General features: G+C 40.7%; 1 protein-coding gene across 1 annotated transcript; it reads right to left on the minus strand.

Moving 5' to 3' along the window:
- Positions 1–400: 400 nt before the first annotated feature.
- LOC311060004 (extracellular calcium-sensing receptor-like) lies at positions 401–11735 on the minus strand (the record flags this gene model as incomplete). The annotated part of the gene is made up of 9 exons (XM_084078129.1): positions 401–1326; positions 1904–2027; positions 2123–2350; positions 4001–4276; positions 8471–8677; positions 9316–9585; positions 10499–10585; positions 11215–11509; positions 11626–11735. 9 exons carry the CDS (start codon positions 11733–11735, stop codon positions 401–403), a joined length of 2523 nt encoding a protein of 840 aa, XP_083934255.1.
- Positions 11736–20155: the final 8420 nt, after the last annotated feature.

Consider the following 20155-nt stretch of genomic DNA (forward strand, 5'->3'; position numbering starts at 1 on the left):
GAGGAGCCCCCACCGAGAGGACGTGGAGCCTGCTGTCAGGCAGCGCCCCAACCCGTAGGAGTATGCGCAGTGACAAATATGACGTTCCTTACCAGGCTTTCATCCCCCGGAACATGCCAATTGTGTTTGTATAGATGCTCCACAAAGCCGAATGTACCGTACGTAGTGGATTCGAACCCCCAGCCTCCACGGTGGTGGGCAGCTACTTTACCACTGCTCCACATGAGCACCTTGGTAATTAACCTTGTCACCGACTTTTCTTTATGAGAGATAATAGATGTGTACATCTCTGACCTGATCACTGCTTTTAGTTCAATCTGGTAGAAAACTGAATCTAACTAAGAAGGTTACCAGCAATCAAATATATCAATATCTTATAAAATAAAAAATGTTTATTGTATTATTTCTGCTTTTGCGTCTTGGTGGCACCGCGACCCATGATGGACTTCTTAGTGTTTTTCTCAGGTTTGAAAATAATTACATAACACTTTGGCCCAAACAGCGCCAACAAAATGCCAAAACTAGATGCTAAAATAGCAAATACCTCCACTACATCTGCATATTTGCCTGGCGAGCTGATATATGCTGGGATGAAGGCTATCCACACGGCGCAAAAGATCAACATGCTGAAAGTTATTAACTTGGCTTCATTGAAGTTGTCTGGAAGATTCCTTGCCATGAATGCTAGGACAAAGCTGAGGAGTGCCAGTAAACCGATATAACCTAGTAACACGGCAAAGCCAATTGTCGATCCCACTGCACACTCATAGACTATCTTGTCACTGTGGTATTGTGTGTTTTTATGAGGAGTCGGTGAGGCAGACACAAGCCAGGCTGTACAGATTGTTGCCTGGATGGAAGTAAGAGTCAGAACTGTTCCTCGCTGCTGCATAGCACCAAACCACTTCAGAATGTCTCCACTCCCAGGCTTGGAGGCCTTGAACACAGCCAACACCACCATAGTCTTTACCAGGATACATGAGACACACAACACAAAGCTGATCCCAAATGCTGCGTGCCTCAGCTGACATGTCCAGAGCCTGGGACGGCCAATGAACAGAAGTGAGCACAAGAAACATAGTTTGAGTGACAACAAGAGAAGGAAGCTGAGTTCTGAGTTGTTAGCGCGCACCATGGGCGTGTCTCGATGATAGATGAAGATTTCCAGGACAATGGCACAGATAAGAGTGCCTAGCAATGAGATTGTTGTCAAGGAGATACCCAGGGCCTCATGGTAGGAGAGGAACTCCATGTTCTTAGGGACACAGTGGTCACGCTGGGGACTGGACCAGAAGTCCTCTGGACAACGGGTACACTCTGTAGAGTCTAAGAAAGACGGCAAGGTTAACGGGACAGACTAGCAAAGTACCGTCCTAAAGTTAACTTGCATTTTTACATCCTGCTATCTACTTTGTAGTGGCTATATACTACTATCCTACCATCTTATCCTATACTATAAATGTGGAAACCTCTGTCTGTCTGTCTGTCTGTCTGTCTGTATACATTTATCAACTCAATTTGAACAGTTGATCTTGCACATGGGCATTCACCATTGGCAGATTCCCTTTTCCCCACATGTAAGTTGTTTATTAGCGTGTGAATTCTCATTCAATTCAGACTGCTGTGGGTGGAGACAACGGGAGATAATCATGGTTAATCAGCAGCTATTTCCAATTGTCTTAATTGCGCTCTCCTCTTTATAGACTCCTTTTGGGTCAACATCATTGATTACATTGATTTCTCCTCAGTGGGTTTGTATGTTTAACTTTCCCCAAATTTAAGCTGTTCACATTTTCCCATGGGCTATGGATCTGTAGTGGCAGCTGCAGTCCCAAGTCTTAAGTCTGCGCATAGTTTAGTGCATAGTGCACAGGTATGGACTAATTTAGTAATGTCAACCAACCAGTCTGATTGCTGATCTCTCCCTCAGAACAAGCAATGCAGTCAAAGCAGCAGACAGGTTCCCCTTTCCTTCTGGCCACACGGGTTCCAGGGGAACAGCTCTCACTGCACACTGACCGAGGAGGCTACAGAGGAAAGTAACCATAATCAATTTCAGACCAAACTAAGTTGCATTCAAATCATGAGCTCAACATTAGGTATTTTAGAAGGCTGAAGTGACCTTTTTGGATTCAAAGCTCCAAAAGATTCCGTCTTCATCAAGGATGAGTTCTTCACCTGTGGAGGCTGACTTCTTGACCACCCCTACATTTTGAACCTTTGTGCTACCATCAGGGAGCCACACCCAGTTCATGACATCATAGATTGGTAAAGGATCACCATTCTCATCAAATGATACATGATCTCCAAAAGATGTGGTGAAGTTGATCTTTTCCAGATAATAGACAACCTAGAAATGGGGAGAAGCTAAATTATTAAGAACAAGAGACTGATGTCGACATTACCGGAAGTTACACAGTGACGTTTTTCTCAGTGAGACCGAGAAATAAACACGTTTTTTCTTAAAACTAGATTGATCGCACACAGAGTGGTAAGTCTACATTGGTTTGTTAAGACATTATAGCTGATAATACAGGTCTCTATGGAGAAAAGTTATGGGACATTTACCCGTGGAAACACACTGCGAAGGTCTATATAACATGAATCTTTTTTTTTGTGGGAGGGGGGGGGGGGGGCATTCCCTTTCTGGGCTTTGAAAGGAGGACATTGGAAAAAGTGGCATTAGGAAAGAGCCATTAAGGTGCTGTAAGGGTTATTGTTAATAAAGTAAGTGTTAAATAGTGCTATATTCCCTCAGTAACCATTGCTATAGCATGTTTGTTCAGTAACAGGGGGCTCCCATCTCTCCATCTTTGGTAAAGAAAAAATAAACGTTCAAGTCGGGAGAACAATTTTATCCAATAAGGAGAATAAAGTCTCCTGATTGAAATTGGAAGTGATGAAACACATACTGTATGGAACAGAAGAAAATAAACGTTAACTGTTCTACCATGTACTGTTAATAAGCATGTTAATAAAGTATTCAATCAACCAATCAATCAATCAATCAATCAATCAACCAACCAATTGTGGGGTTCTCTCTCCTGACTGGATGAAATTGGTGACCCACCTGGAAATGTGATTTCAGAATCAGAATCAGATTTACTGTCACATCACAGCTTTACAAGTGTAAATCAGTGGGTTAAAGTCATTTTGGGGCAAGCTCCATCATTTTGTTGTTTTCCAAAAATATCTACATATAAACACATATAAGAAGCATAAACTTAAACACAGAATAAGAAGCAGGTTATGTAGGCCTACATTTCTGTTTACTAAAAAGCTGGAGAGACAGGGAGACTCCTGTTACTAAAATAACACTATGGCAATGATTGCTATCACAATATTAACATTTTAAAGAGGTGGTGCCATGGTTTTGCACTTTTTCTGTTTTTCATGTGTCTATGAGGTTGATAGAACTTCATTAAGCCCCCTGGTGGTGTTTTTATGGTGTTTTATGTCTTCTCTGACTATTTTGAGTTTCTTCCTGGAGGCTGAAACCTTGAGGGTCAAACGTGCCAATAGAAAAACAACGCTTTAGTTACACAGTAAAAATATACCCTCCCCCTCATTATCATAACAACAGGTGTGGGCATGAGGAGTAGGAGGGACTAGGACAGGTGGGTGGTGCTAAGGTGGTGGAGGAGGTGCTAAGGTGAGAACCAGGTATACTTAATGAACTGGAGGCGTGTCCACAGAAAAACATAATTTTAACACTTTCTGTACACTTTTTTGAAACAAAAATCTTCCTCCTAGTATAACCATAATACCTGATGATTATGTTTTAGAGGGGGAAAAAAATCACGGCACCCCGTCTTTAACAAAACACTGTTTTTTTAACAAAACAATCACTTTTTTTTCAGCATGAAAAACTGGGCTTTCTGTGTCCCAGGAGCATTTACCTCATCTTAATAAGAATCCCCAAATGTTTCTGTTTCAAACACTGATAAACTATAATAAAACATTTATAATACATATTTTGATCTGTGAATTAATACCACACCTGCCATGGCTGTATTGTCTGCAAACTGGCACAGCTGTGGCCAGTGAAGGGCCCTCTTCCTGGCACACACTGCAACATGTCATGGAGGGCATGGGCCAGAGCATACACAGCCTTGTACACATTATACTCTGGTCTGAAGTCAGACACATCCAACAGGGTCGTTTCTGCTGTTCCTAGGTCCTCTTGTCCAGTACACACCCTTCCACCAGCATCCACCCACTCAGGTGGAAGGGGTGCAAATTGACACTGAAATGTGTAGTCCCAAAACTGCCTCACCTGAAGAAACAGGATGAAAATGGGTCAGTGGTCCTTTACGTCTTCATCATATCTTCATATAATAGGCTCTATCCTTTTCGCCATTTCTCTCGAACCCCTGGCTCAGACGATTCGTCAGTCTACGGAGATAAGTCCTATTTCAATCCAAAACACACAGCATCGCATTTCTTTAAATGCTGATGACATTCTTTTGTATGTTGAGAATGCCCCAAGGTCAATTACGCATGTTCTTAAAGTTTTTGATCTGTTTAGTGCCATTTCAGGCTACAAAATCAATTGGACAAAATCTGCCCTTCTGCCGCTGAATGACGAGATGAGAACTGCCACTTTGCCGGCCGTAATCCCAGTAGTGAGCCAATTTAAGTACCTTGGCATGGATATTTTCCCCTCTCTACAAGCTATTGTTAGAAACAACTATGGTGACACTCTTAATAAAATAGGTCTTGATTTGGGCAGATGGTCATCGCTGCCCAACTCTCTTCAAGCTCGAGTATCAATCATAAAAATGAACGTTCTTCCTAGGGTACATTTTGTAAGTTCTATGCTTCCATTGCCACCGCCACCACAGTATTGGACTAAGCTTCACTCAGCTGTGTCTAAATTTGTATGGAATGGGAAACGTCCACGTCTTAAACTTTCTTTATTGCAGCGAGCCAGGGCTGATGGCGGTTTATCATTGCCCGATTTCAAATTATATTATTGGGCCTTTACCCTTCGTCCCCTCTTAAAATGGTTTGACTCGGCAGCTACGGTTTCATGGCGAGAGCTTGAGGAGAGTTTAGTACATCCTATTGGGTTGAGAGATCTTATCTATTCAAATATAACTACTAATCAATACAAAGTTCGCTTTGGGCCAATAATATCTCAGCTGGTAACGGTGTGGAGGGCAGCAGAAAAAACGTGCAGGATTGACTTGAAATGGAATCTTTTTTCCCCAGTGTTTAATAATCAAGGACTTTTGTTGGAGGGACGTCCCATTCGCTTTCCTAGATGGAGTTCAAAGGGGATTCATACGTTGGGTGATCTATTTGATGAGAATGGTTTGCGTTCGTTTCAGAATTTATGTGACACATTTAATTTGCCAGGCAACTCATTTTTCTTTTATTTACAACTGAGAACAGCCATGAGGACTTATGGAGTTCCGTGGCAGACTTCCCTTACAATGCACCCTTTACATAGACTTATCTGTGACGTTAGTAGGTCAAGAGGCCTTGTTTCCGCATTGTATGGTTTTTTATTAGAATCTAATTATGGGTCCCTAGCTGTGGATACTCTATGGAGAAATGATATAGGGAATTTGGAGCCTGATTTTGATTGGGACACAGTTTGGTCTAATATATTGCTGTCTTCTAGGAATCCAGATCATCAACAGATTCATTTAAATTTTGTTCACCGTACATATTTGACTCCCCGTAGATTATGTGCTATGAGGTTTATAAATAGCCCCAACTGCACATTTTGTAATCCAAATGTTATTGTCTCCGCCAGGCCGAAGGCATGGCGAGAGAGTATGTTTTCCACCCCGTCCGTCCGTCCGTCCGTGTGTGTGTGTGTCCGTCCGTCTGTGACCAGCTAATCTCCGGCACCGTTGTCTTGATCGCAGCGAAACTGTGCACACACACTCCCTGGATGCCAATTCAGAACCTTTGCCCCAAATTGTTCTCATGGGCCTTTTATAGCGCCACCAGGAGGCCGATTTGTGCAAAACATATTTTTTGACAGTACTCCTACAGATTTTGTCCAAAAGTCACGCAAATCGGTACACAGTATCTCTATAGTTATTAAACCAAACAGGTCTTTCATATTTCTCATAATTCATCCTGATTGGCTAAAAATGTCTTCCAAAGTTTGCAGGAGTGCTCCGTTTTGAACAAAATGCCTCAAATCATGAACACAGCATGCAATTTCCGTGACATTTTGCAAGCACATTCCCATTAGGCCGAGGAAGAACTACCATTTGATTTTTTTCAAATCAGCCTCATGGTGGCGCTATAACAGGCCGATTCGTGTTTTTACCTATAACTGCACCGATCTGTGTACAACTTTGTATGCGCACTCCCTAGAGGTCAAGGAAAAACCTCTGCCTTGCATTTTTCACATTTGCCTTTTATAGCGCCACCAGGAGGCCGACTTATGTAAAACACATTATTTTATACTACTCCTTCCAATTTTATCCAAATTTCACGCAAATCGGTACACTTGATCTTTATAGTCATGTGATCACGACGGATGTGTTTGATTTTTCATATTCCATACTGATTGGCTAAGATTGACATCTAAAGTTTGCATTATTGGCTTGTTTTGAACAAAATTTCGCAAATCATGAACGCACAGTCCGATTGCGGTCAAACTTTGCATCCACATTCACACTATGTTGAGGAACAAATGCCACCCTTTTAACATTGGCCTGTTATAGCGCCACCAGCAGGTCTAATTTAGCGAAACTACCAATGTTGTTAACAAAATGCCTGAAATCATGAATGCAGTCAGTGTCCGATTGTCGTGCAAGGCCTAAGAAGAAATGGCACCCTTTTCACGTTGGCCTATTATAGCGCCACCAGGAGGCCACAATAGCCTACCTGACCTGGCGGAGACCTGTGCTCCGAGGAGCACTTTTTCTAGTTGGTACCTTTTTTCACATGGTTTGGGAATGTCCAAATGTTTCCTCTTTTTGGAGTATGGTTGCTGCTAAATTGTCATTACTTTTGGGAGCTAATATTACACCTTCTCCATCGGTATTTATATTAAATGATGTGTCCCGGCTACAACTGAACTGCACACATAAGCGCATCTTCTTTGCTGGCTTAACAGCTGCAAAGAAAATGGTAGCTACAAGGTGGAAACCTCCTCATACTCTAACTTGTCGCCAATGGGCTTTAACTTTTTTAGATATTGTTTATTTAGAACTGTCAACGGCAAGGTTGCATGGAGCAAGTGAGAAGAATATTGATATGTGGTCTAACGTTGCAGATAAGATTAAAGACTTGGTTTAAGTGTTGTATAACAGTGTTATGACCTTGCACAGGTATAGACATGGTGTTGTTGGTCCGGGGAGGGGTGGGTGGGTTTATTTTTATTTTTATTTTTATTATTATTGTTTCTGTTTTAAGTTGTTTGTATCTTGTTTTTGTTGTTGAAAAATGTATTCATTTAAAAATGTGATTGTACTTTTGATATAATAAAAACAATTGATAACAAAAAATATATAATAGGCTCTATGCACAGCAGCCATATTGGGAATGAATTGGGTACAGGTGTTACCAATAATACTAATTAAGGCTCTGTTCCATTTATTGTGGCATAGTGGTTGTCTTATTTTCAAGGACCCCCATAACTCTGAGACTGTACAAATGGAACCAAATAGTTACACACCCACCATAAGGGGCCATTTGGGAACCAAAATGGAGTGTTTCTAGTGAGCCAACATGCACAATATCAGCACCCTGACCAGAGCCTTCATTAGTATCATTGGTAACACCTGTGAAGGAAGTCAGAAGAGGCCTTTCCAATATGGCTGCTGTGCATAGAGCCTATCGCTCCTCACTGCTCATATGGTACAGTTTTTTGTCTACTCTGCCTGTGACTCAGAGGAGGGCTGTGGACATTTCAGAAACCTGCCTACCAGTGACATCGACATCGTTGGTAGGCAGGTTTGGTGATTTCGATCAAGCTTTCAATTATTTGTGTTAATTTGATTCTTTATTAATGCAAGAACAGTGGCTTATATTTCAGCATGCTAACAAAGCCTGCTTCTATTAGCTTGGATTCCTCATCGATGATGTCACGTGTTGGCAGGTTTCTGAACTGACCACAGCCCTCCTCTGAGACACAGAGGGAGTAGACAAAAATGATACTATATATTATAATGAGCATTAGTGAGGACCAATTATATGAAGATAGGTTGAAAATGGGTAAACATAATATCATGGGTAAACATAATATCATACCTTGTGAATGCTTAAAAACAAACATCAATTTGAAAAGGCAGCTTAACCACTTGAAACCTTCCACCCCCTAATCTGGGGGAACATTGTCCGGAAATAGACGATCTACAAGCTCACAATGTGTTGCAACGCAGCATTGTGAGCTTGTAGATCTGCTATTTCTGGCGAAGATATTTCAGTGTAGATGGCAACAAGAGCAGACCAAATACAAAGCCAACTCAGGTCTTAATGCGTTAAACAAAATACTCACTATGTTATTTTCATGGCTGTTGTCAAGGTCATTTTCAGGATGTATTTGTAACAAGAAGTCCTTGAGACCTGGTATCTCTCCACGACGGATGGCGATGCCCAGAGTGCCTCTCAGGTATGGCATGAAGGCAGGAGTCTGGAGTCCAGTGTTAGACGTCCAGGACTCACTGGCCATCCACTGCAGCCCCGTCACATTCTGCTTTATCACCTGTTGTGTTGAACAACATACGGTATATTGTACCATTTTTCATTTCTCATTGTGTATTTATATATATATATATATATATATATATATATATATACTTTTATTTATTTTTTCGCTTTAATATATATTATTACGTTAGAATGTTAGCTCAACATTCAGCTGCTTGTACTTGTATAAGTTAGTAACGAATACAACTTCTCAATTCTTGGTTGGTGTTTATCATTGCTGTCAGGCGCAAACCTTGTCCATGTCCAAAACCGTTAATGAAATTAATAATAGTAATAATACAACAAATGATAATAACCTGTGTTCAATGGGTCCAATGTAGTTGTGATTTTATCACAACCTGTTGATGCATTTCATTGGTTAAATATTTATAAAACTCCCATACAGGCTTTATAACAATTAGTTATAGCAGTGAGAGATGTGGACGGTGTCTTAATCTTTTCTTATTGTGCAGAGAAGTACTGAGATGAAAAAATAAAATAATGTAGAGCATTTAAATTGATGAACGTAAAAAAACACACAATATGCAGCCTACGTTTCATTCTGAAAGAATGGCTTCACTTCAATATAGCTACAGTAATTGCAGATTCCTCATTATTATGAATTCCCAAATCAATATGTATCATAACCCCAACCTCCTCCATGAGTTTAGCCATACGGCTCCCAAATACAAATGCAATGACCACACGAGCTGTGGATTTCTTCATCAGAGTGACAATCCTCTGAAGTTCAGCTGGGTCAGTGTCCATGGGCACAACCTCCTCGTATGCCAGACAACCTAAACCAGACTGGACCAGCTCAGACTGGAGGGATCTGGCAGCATTGTGTCCATAGTCATCATCGATAATCAGCAGTCCTACCCAGGTCCAGCCAAACCGCCTCATAATCTGGAGGATAGCTCGCACCTGATTGGATAAAGAAGTGGAGGGATAAGTGTGTTGGCTATTAGTGTAAGAGGTAGGGAAGTTTGCGCTCTAAACTCAAAGGCTTACTATAGGGCTGAAAACAGGTACGAGAGGCCAACATGAAAGTCCATGAACAACAAAAAGGCTTGCACACTGAAAGATGAAAATTTAGGCTCTTTAGATGCAAAGAAAAATGTCAAGACTAAGTGTTGATGATGGTCTGAGTACCGAAACATCCACTCTCTGTGTCACCTTATTTCACCATGTCACTTTTCACTTTTGTAAGTAAAGGTCAATTTTTTGCATCCAAAGGGCCTCAGTTTTCAGTCTTTTTGTTTGTTTATAGGCTATAGTGTTACATCAGTAAATCTCAGAGACACACATTCCACAATTAAAAGGTCGAATCATTCTGCTTTATTGCTCTCAACAGAGCCCTTCAACTCCTGCAGTAATATACACAAGCAAAGGATTGTTGATATAATTGCTGTAGGGTAGCCTTGTTTTCTTTCAGGAAATAGGTGTTCCAGTGGATTCAATGTAGTTATTATTTCACATGTAAGCTCTATTTTAAAGTTAATTTGTTCAATATTTATAAAACCTACCACTTAATCACTACCCTTTCCAATGTATTTTATAGGTGAAAATAGTAGATCTACAAGTTTACAACATGTCATATCACAACGTGTTGTGAGCTTGTAGATCAGCTGTTTTTCTACTTTTGCTCAACACTGTCATACGACAAAGTAGAGCATTACTTTGGAGATACAAGATTTCTGCCCGACGGTTAAATTATGCTATATCGTTTGTATAATATGGATATTATGACGTCCCTCTATTGAATAGAGGGAGGTTTTTGTCAATTGTGTGGAACATGTATGACATCAACACATCTATTTAGTGTGTAGCAGTTCACCTGGAAGGCATCACTCGGGATTGTTCTAAAGAAGGATGGGAACCGATGCCGCTCACTCAGACAGGAGCAGGTAGCATAGTGACTTACCTACAAAAGTTACAATATACACTGTGTTCTGTAACATATACATATTGTTTATACCAATGTTCCCTGCAAGTACAGAATATGAGCATAATATTGTATCATTTTCAGGAAATGGAGGAAAACATTTCCTGTGGGATGCAATGTAGCTATTATTTAGTCATAAGCTCGTGTTTTCATTGGTAAAATTTTCATAAAACCCACGGTCAGATTTAACCACTCTGTTCTGTAGCTCACTACGCATCCCATCGCGACGCATTGTGAGCGTATAGAATCTAGAATCTAGAACGTCTATGTTGTTACTTTTGTGTGACACTGTAGCATTAAGTAGGGCATTCATTCACCGCCCCTCTCTCCCTCTGCCGGAAGCATTTGGATGAACTCATTAATTGAGTGTCCTGTAGACATTTCCATTTCAAATTGCAAAAAAAACAAAACATAACTGAGGAAATAACATCCAAATACTCCCCACCCAAATTATATGCTCACATGCTCTGCCTGCAAGTAAACATGTTCTATGTATTTTAAGCTGTAAAAACATTATACAATGTTTATCACATTTTGTATTTTGTAAATAAATAACTCATATGCGTATCAAATTGGTGATGATAAATGGGTTCTGGTAGGAAACTTACCATGGGCACTCTGTACAAACCTAATACACTAGAGATGGCAATAGAATGTGTAGAGGAATCAGCACCCACAATTCCGAGCACCGGAGGAGACCCAACACAGCTCTCATCCAATTGAAACTGCTCCTCTCTCCCACTGACCAATGACAACGCTGCATGGAACGCACCTCCAAGCATGTCACAAGTATCATAGATCCTATATCCCAGAGTCACATTGGGCAGCAGGCTGGGGCTCCTGTTGATCTCAGTAATGGTAAAAGCCATGGTCAGGGCCCGTCTGAATCCTGGAATGTGAAAACTAACACACAAAATGTCACTGCAATCTTGAATATCTATATCTGAGACATACAACATACTATCTATCAAAACAAGGGGCCTGTTCTATTGCTTGCTATTGTGTTTAATGATACTCACCCATAGCAAGTGGGCTCCTGTTGCTTGGAGGTGAAGGACAGCTCAGGGTAGACTGGGTTTTTGTGTATCATAAACAAGCCACCCAGAACCAAGTCCCCAGCCTTGTACATTCTGTTGAGATTAAACTGTGCCTGTAACTCACAAGAGGAAAGTGAGGACGACAAAGCAGAGAATGAAGAGAACAATATCAAGGTCAGGTACAGGTATGAAAGCAGGTGCATGTCTAGAAAAGCCCTCATGACTCGCCTACTCTGTCTAACCCCCTCTTTTCTAAATCCTTTGTCCAGTTGCTACATTTTTTATAGACAGTGTGTTGTGCTCTGTGCTGTGCCACATGGCCATGCCCTGTGCCAACGTTTGCCATCACGTATTATTTCACTACGCCCATCTGGGCCAAGGCAGAAGAATGGGCAGGGCTCAACATGCGTTAACAATCCTTTCATATACACAAAGAATCATGTGTGTCCGGTAATGTATATTACCAGGAATACATTGGCAACTATTGTACAGCCCTAACACTGTAGATCATGAAATGCATCATAGATTTTAGAACAATATTTTATGTATAGGCTGTATAAACTGCCCACAAACAAATTGGAAACTTAACTTCGGTCGATTATGTTCTCCCCTTTAATAATACCACCAAATGGTATTGCATATTATATAATTTTTATCGTTGATTAGTCACCTTTACAACGAGGTACAGCTTGTAAGGATCGGGCATTCGTGGAATGAGTAACACTATGAATTAACAAATAATTGTTTTAAAATGATTTTGACACATTTTCATATGAAGTAAAGTTACATTATTCTACTTAACATATCACATGCAGATATTAGACAGCTTTATTACAGGTATTACACTTTTACAATTCAGAACAGCTGATTTAGCAAGGCATTGACCCATGTGATATTTAATTGGTGTTATTGTAATGTTTCAACGTTGTGGCTTTTAAATGGCCTCTAAGGCCTGGGTTGATGAAAAACAACATGTTTGTGTGTTTGTGGAGCTGCCTGGCAGATGACATCACTCAGCTAAGGGATTTGGGATGGTGACTATAGATGCCTTAGGCTTTACTCTTGTTTTAACACACACACCTCAGCCACTTTAACTAGCTAACAGCAATCCTAATCCTCCACTCTTCCCTGTTTTACATCTCACACATCAGCCACTTTAACTAGCTAACAGCAATCCTAATCCTCCACTCTTCCCTATTTTACATCTCACACGTCAGCCACTTTAACTAGCTAACAGCAATCCTAATCCTCCACTCTTCCATGTTTTACATCTCACACCTCAGCCTCTTTAACTAGCTCAGGGCTGACAACTTTTCAGAAAACCTTGGAGTGAGTTTTGGTGGCGTGTGCAGCAAATTTTCCTATCCTATCCTTTTTTTAAATAATTTTTATCCCTCGATTTTGTAACCCTTTTTTCACCCGGTGCCAATTTGCTAAGTGATCCTCCCCCCACCAGCCTAGGGAGGCCAGGGCCGAGCTCATGCCTCCTTCAATGCATGAGAGCCAACTGACCTTCTTGTCACCTGACAGGGGAGAGTTTCCCTGGTTGGACGTAGCGCGTGGAAGGAACACGTTATTCCAACCAGTTCCCTTCCCCTCCATCAGGCGCCCCGGCTGACCAGGAGGAGGCAGTATAGTGACCAGGATTACTACATGTTTTTGTGAGGGTATTAACTACCCTAGGAGACACGGGGAGAACATGCAAACTCCACACAGAGTAGGCCTATCCTATCCTACTACTTTAATCCTACTAAAGTCTGTCCGGGGTTGCTCAACACACGATCACTCCACTTGCCCCAGACTGTTGATCAGAGCTCTGGCTATAATATAGGCTTCCTTTCCTGCCTTCAATGTACTTACATCTGTACGGTTAATATAAAACTATTTATATTGCGGCATCTTTATCTTTGGCCGCAGCAACTTTTATTTTTGATCGGGCCTAGATTGATCGGGCCTAGATGTCGGGTAGATGTGTGAGGGCCGCTTTTTCGCGGCCCTCACACATCTACCTCTACCAATTGACCTGGTATCTCTCTACGACGGATGGCGATGCCCAGAGTGCCTCTCAAGTACGGCATGAAGGCAGGAGCCTGGAGTCCAGACATCTAAACAACACTGTGTGAGTTTGGCCCATTACTGTACATGGCTTAATAGTCAACACTTTGATCTCTTAAAATATATTTTCCTGGCATAATTGAATATATAAAAAAGATAATAAAGTTTTGTCCCAATTCTCAAGAATGGGTGATATATAAAAGCTGAAAAAATTACCAGGGCCTACATTAGGATCAAAACAGTTCCAAACTCCATTCTAACTCCTCTCCCAAGGAATACGGAGTTACATATGAGAGAGAGAGAGAACGAGAGAGCGAGAGAGCGACACACACATTTGGTCCCAGTGAGACAATAAATATTGCAATTAAACTGTTAATTAAAATGAATGTTTTTTCATTGCATTCTACTTTACCAATTTATTGTGTTAAAAAAGTGTGTGTCCTCATACTTATTCATGTAGCTTCACTGTGTTATACCAGGCACACTCCAGGCGCAGCGCTATATGAGTGGGCCTAACATTCAAATGAACATAAATATACACTGAAGGGGGAAAAAGTAACACAATACCCGTTGATTTAGTGCTTGCTACTTAATAACCAACATTTCATCACTAATAAATCATTTGTCCAAAAAAAGTAGACAAATCACATGAGTGTTGCATTTGTGGCGAATGAAAATTGTCATTATTTCAGCCATAGATCTGGTACTTAGTGCATTTATAACAACTATAGCTTAATTGGATGTTTCATAAAAATGATTTACTTATTATTACAATTATGATTATTATGAGGTTGCTTATTGCTAAGGTATTGCTATTTTATAATCATTATGGCTGTTAGGATTTAAAGTTCATACTGGAGCCACAAACCACCAGGAAACAAAGGTTGCAATCAAATATCCAGTTTATTTAGCTACTAAATACTGATGAATAGTATGACAGACAGTAGGTTTTCATGATGATGCCATGGTTCTCAACAAAGACACAAAGAAACAAATTATAATATCATGCCAGATAAAATATCAAACATAAATATGGCCTTATTTACTTCAGTATTTACTTCAATATAATCATATAATCCACATCACTAGAAGTAAAACACTGGAACTTACATTATACCAGGTTTAACAGACGCATGGCAAACATCAGAACATGGGCAGCACACGGCAAACACACAGGCCGGCCGCATGTGTTTGGAAACAAAGGACAAGGGGAAAAAGGGAATCCAGTCCTGCTTTTATAGTGGGAGGAAGTGAGGTCACCACCACAGGTACCAGTCTGAATCCCATTGTGGTGTCTCCTTGTGGAGCGGAGGGGAAATGAACCTTGCAGTTTCTGACAATGGCGATGCCTATAGACCAATTATTTGTTTACTAACATTGAGACTGGACGCACAGGTGATTGTTTCACGCAATCAATTCCCAACCTGTTGTTTCGGGGTGCGCTGGTTTCAGCACACCCCAACCCCCTCTTGTGTGTTGGCTAGTGACGCGCGTCCTAGCGAGACCTGACAGAATGGGTTTCATTGAGAGCATACTGGTTGCACGCATAGGCTACTGGTTCTTATCAGTGTGACGTCGTCTGTTAAGGGGTCTATTGGGAATGCATGCCCCTCCTTATGCAATACCCATTGCACCTGTTTTCAGTAGGCTACTTTGTGATACTTGGAGGCCAGTCTGTGACGTCATATTGATGACTGAAGATCAGGGTTCTCCATATATGGGCATAAAAGGACAGACAGACAGATACAGAGATTTGTGCATTTTCGGTTCTGGACAACCGCTGGCACCCTCGCTCCTCAGCAATACACCCCAAGTAACCAAGTTTGAAGTCAGTCGGTCAGATGGTTCTCGAGATAAGCGGGGGAACAGCAGACAGACAGACAGACAGAGATTCTGTGCAAGTGTGCATTCATAGATTATTACCATCATTATTATTATTAGTAGTAGTAGTGTCATATTAAAATGAAAATTAGAGAATTTTAACTTTCAGAGAATATTTCATCTATGACAATAAATCGATTGCCAAATTAATATATTTGTTTTGTTTGTTTTATTGATACAAAACATACAAACAAGAAAAAAGTTAAATACCCTTATGCTGTTCTGCATTCATTAACTGGGCAGTAGAATAAATTGCAATGCCATAGCTACAGTACAGCTCATGTGAAATACAGTCACCAGAGGTTATTACCAAAAAATATCATCTGATTTTTGTTTTCATAGATTTTGGTTTAGGAAAAGAAAGAAAGAAAGACATGGAAATGAAAGAGAACAAGAGTACCAAGGGCAACAATTATTACATTACAAAAACAATTACAAAACCAAAGGCCAAGTGGCCTTGCCCCTAAAACAATGAAATTCCAGGCCTGGTAATAGGCCATATTTAATAATTGTATACTTTTTAAATGTTTTAAAAATTGTGTAAATAGCCAAACTACAAGCTCACAATGTGTCCCATTGTGCAGCATTGTGAGCTTGTAGATAAGCTATTTCAACTATTTTTGAAAATGTATGAAAATGTTTCAACATATGAATTCATACAGATGAATGGAAACGATTCTGATGATTATGCAAAAATAATTGTGATTCTCTCAACATTTTTAAATCAGCCGGTTGTGTAATAATTGTGACAGGCCTATGCATGTCCATCTGTGTCCTATGTTATGTACCCATTATGAATTGAATGCCACAGTGCTGTGATATAAACACTTTGTGCCTAGGTGTGTTAATGTAGCGAAATCTCATGGCTCTTGCTGGTACGGGCTCTCTGTGGGGGTGTAGAAGTCTTCCAGAACACGCTGCAGGTGTTTAAAAGGGGGTCGGTCCTCAGGTTTGTACTCCCAGCATTTCAGCATGATGTTGTAGAGCTCCTGAGGACAACAATCCAGCCGCTCCATGCGGTACCCTTTCTTCAGCTTACGTCTCAGTCCTATGTTGGTCATCCCTGGACAGAGGAACACATTACTGAGTAAATGGATGTTCGTTACAAGTTGTGGAAGTTAATATAACTCTTGGGTTTGTAACCAGAAAACCGACATTACTTTTGGTTAGCAAACCATTTAAAGGGTCTACACCATGCATTTAAAAAAAAATATGTAATATTTAATATCATATTGTTTATGTCCCTCAAACGTTTTTCAAAAGGTTTGAGCCTAAATCAAGCCTCAGATATACTCATTCCAACCAGGGACAGAAATACTCTGCCCATTAGGCAGAGTAGGCAGTTGCCTACTCTGTTTTTTTTTTCTTCTTTTTTGCAGGCTCCAGGTGGCGCTGTGGCAGAAAACGGCAGCGTGGCGCTGTCATACATAGGATAGGCTCCTGTTAGTTGGATTGGTCCAAATGCAATCAAAGTTTTTTTTGGAGGGATCAAGACGTGAATGGCTTGTTTCGCTTTCCGCCCCGCCCCCATCACCAGTGCAGTTGTAAACAGAACAGCAACATGAGAGAGGAGAGTTGTGAGATTCCTGAGTAGGAGAGATTCATTGACGTTCGCGTCATGTTATCTTTAGCAAATGTGGACCCCCAAGTCCTTTCCCAGTAAGAAAAAGAGTGGTGGAGCTGAAAGGACAAGCATCTGTCCTGAATATCATTCACATTTTGAATGATATTCAAAGCCCCCAGACGGTCAAACATTCTGCTGCAGTCAAAGTACACAACACTGATTCTTCTCGATTATCAGGAATGCTTTAGACCAGCTATGATTAACAGTTAATCATTTAGCAGCTCTGCAGGTCCGTGGTCTAATCAATACATTATGCACTAGCCTGTGGTTCCTTAAAATTAAAGTTGAGAATCACAGACCTATGCCACAACAAACCGTCCACAGTTGGACAGAACTGATATAATATTGAGTTATTTGTTTGTTCCAAGGGATTATTTTCCTAAACATTGTATTCTCACCAGCCTGTAACAAGCTGTAAAGATTTAGCTCCATAACACAATTGGTAGGCTATTCTATATGTAGGCTATTCTACATGTATATGGCTGAATCATGTTTAGCTGTAAAAAAAAAAAAAAATACCTTGACATTAGGCTACTTGTTACTGTCAAAGCGTATTCCATTTAGTGCTAGTAGATGTGGTTTGTTGTGGTATTATCTCTCTCATCACAAACATAAAACCTACTAGTCTCTTATAGTTGAGTGAGTTGACTTTGTCCACTTTTAATGAAATAACACACATTGAACGTTGCTTTTGACATAGGCCTACTACTGTATACGTTTACTATTCTTACTGTTATTCTACTCTTGTTGAATGTTGGTGTTGGCATATTGACTATTGGTAAGCTAATTTGATGACAAAAGACAATCACATTTTCATAATACAATAGTATAGCATTATTTTAGGAGTCCTGTTTTGACTGTTGTATTGAGGGAAACATTTTGTTGACTAGAACTGATGGTGTGTTTATGCAGGGAATAGAAAAGCATTGGACTGGATATAGAACTTTTGTGTGACTGTTGGTATATGGAATATTGATTTTCGGTGATTACTTGTCTGGAAAGGAATAATGCTGTAACTGTTGAATTCATATGGATTGCTCCTGTGACATACTGTACAGTAGAAGTGAGTGCTGTAGTGACTGCTACTGTAGGCCTACAGTGTGTGGTATATGTTTGTATATTTGTTTTGTTTTGTACAAGAAACATCTCAGACAAAATTGACTATTGTTATGTTCTGAAGCACTGTCAGTGCCGCAAGACATGTGTGTGAGTGAGTGAGTGCGGGCGGCAGGAACGTCATGTAGCCTAGTATTTGGGTAGGGTGGCCTGTAAGGGTGTATGACTCCCGGCCTGAATTACAGGCCCCGTCCGGGCCTGGTCCTCTGTATTACTTTCTGTTTATTAAAGAGACTGAGGCGCTCTTATTTTTATTTGCACAAGAGACATAGGTCCTCTGTATTACTTTCTGTTTATTAAAGAGACTGAGGTGCTCTTATTATTGTCTCCGCCAGGCCGAAAGGCATGGCGAGAGAGTATGTTTTGCACCCTGTCCGTCCGTCTGTCCGTGTGTCCATCTGTCTGTGAACAGCTAATCTCCGCCACTGTTGGCCCGATCGCAGCGAAACTTTGCGCACACACTCCATGGATGCCAATTCCGAACCTCTGCCCAAAATATTTCACATGGGCCTGTTATAGCGCCACCAGGAGGCAAAACATTTGCAAAACATTTTTTTATATTACTCCTACAGATTTACACTCCCTGGATGCCAAAGCAGAACCTCTGCCCCGAATTGTTTTGATCAGCCTGTCATAGCGCCACCATGAGGCCGAATTTTGCAAAACACATTTTTTTATATTACTCCTACAGATTTTGGACAAAATCTGTAGGAGTAATATAAAAATATGTGGTACACAGTATCTCTATAGTTATGTGATTAACACGGATTGGTCCGATTTTCCATATTCCATCCTCATTGGCTAAGATTGGCTTCCAAAGTTTGCAGGATTGGTCCGCTTTGAACAAAATGCCTCAAATCATGAACGCAGCATGCGATTTCCGTGACATTTTCCACGTAGATTCCCACTTGGCCGAGGGAAAAATGCCACGTGAAAACTTTCAAATCAGCCTCATGGTGGCGCCACCAGGAGGCCGACTTATGGAAAACACATTTTTGGATATTACTCCTTCACATTTTATCCAAATTTCACGCAAATCAGTATGATCTCCATAATCATGTGATCAAGACGAATCTGTTAGATCTTTCATATTCCAGCCTGATTGGCTAAGATTGACATTTAAAGTTTCAGGGGTGGCCCGTTTTTAACACAATGCCGCAAATCATGAACAGATTGCAATGTGAACACGCATTCATGTTACATTGAGGGGCAAATGCCACTCTTTCAACATTGCCCTATTATAACGCCACAAGGGGGGGGCGATTTTTTGTATTACTCCTACAAATGTTGTCCAAACATCACGCAAATCGGTAGGCCTACACATGATCTCTTTACTCAAGACATCAAGACGAATCCGTCCGATTTTTCACTTTTCAGCCAGATTGGCGAATTCCAAACATTGCTGGCCCACACTAACCTACCTGACCTGGCGGAGACCTGTGCTCCGAGGAGCACTTCTTGTAGTTTTTTTTTTTTTTTTTAAATGTTGGAACTGAAAAACGGGAGGGATTATACAAAGTAGGTATCGCATGTGACGTCACAAACAGGGGAAAGTCAGTTACCTACAATTTCACAATATCATTGAGTTTCTAAAGTATTTCCGTTGTGTGATGAGTTCACAGCTGTGAGCATCTTGTCTTTTGTTGTTTTTCAAAATAGTCAAAAATGCCCAAAAAGTTTAGGCATAAGGGGTAAGGCAATATACGGCCCAATGACTTTTCAACTTTATGCTGATGTGATATTGAGCTGAGCATTTTCCTGACCTGGGTATGGCTTGGCTCCATGGCTGATAATCTCATACAGCAGGATGCCAAGGGACCACACGTCAGATTTAAT

Source organism: Gymnoscopelus microlampas (assembly GCF_963454915.1).
Source record: "Gymnoscopelus microlampas genome assembly, chromosome: 14".
In the NCBI taxonomy this organism is placed as follows: Eukaryota; Metazoa; Chordata; class Actinopteri; order Myctophiformes; family Myctophidae; genus Gymnoscopelus; species Gymnoscopelus microlampas.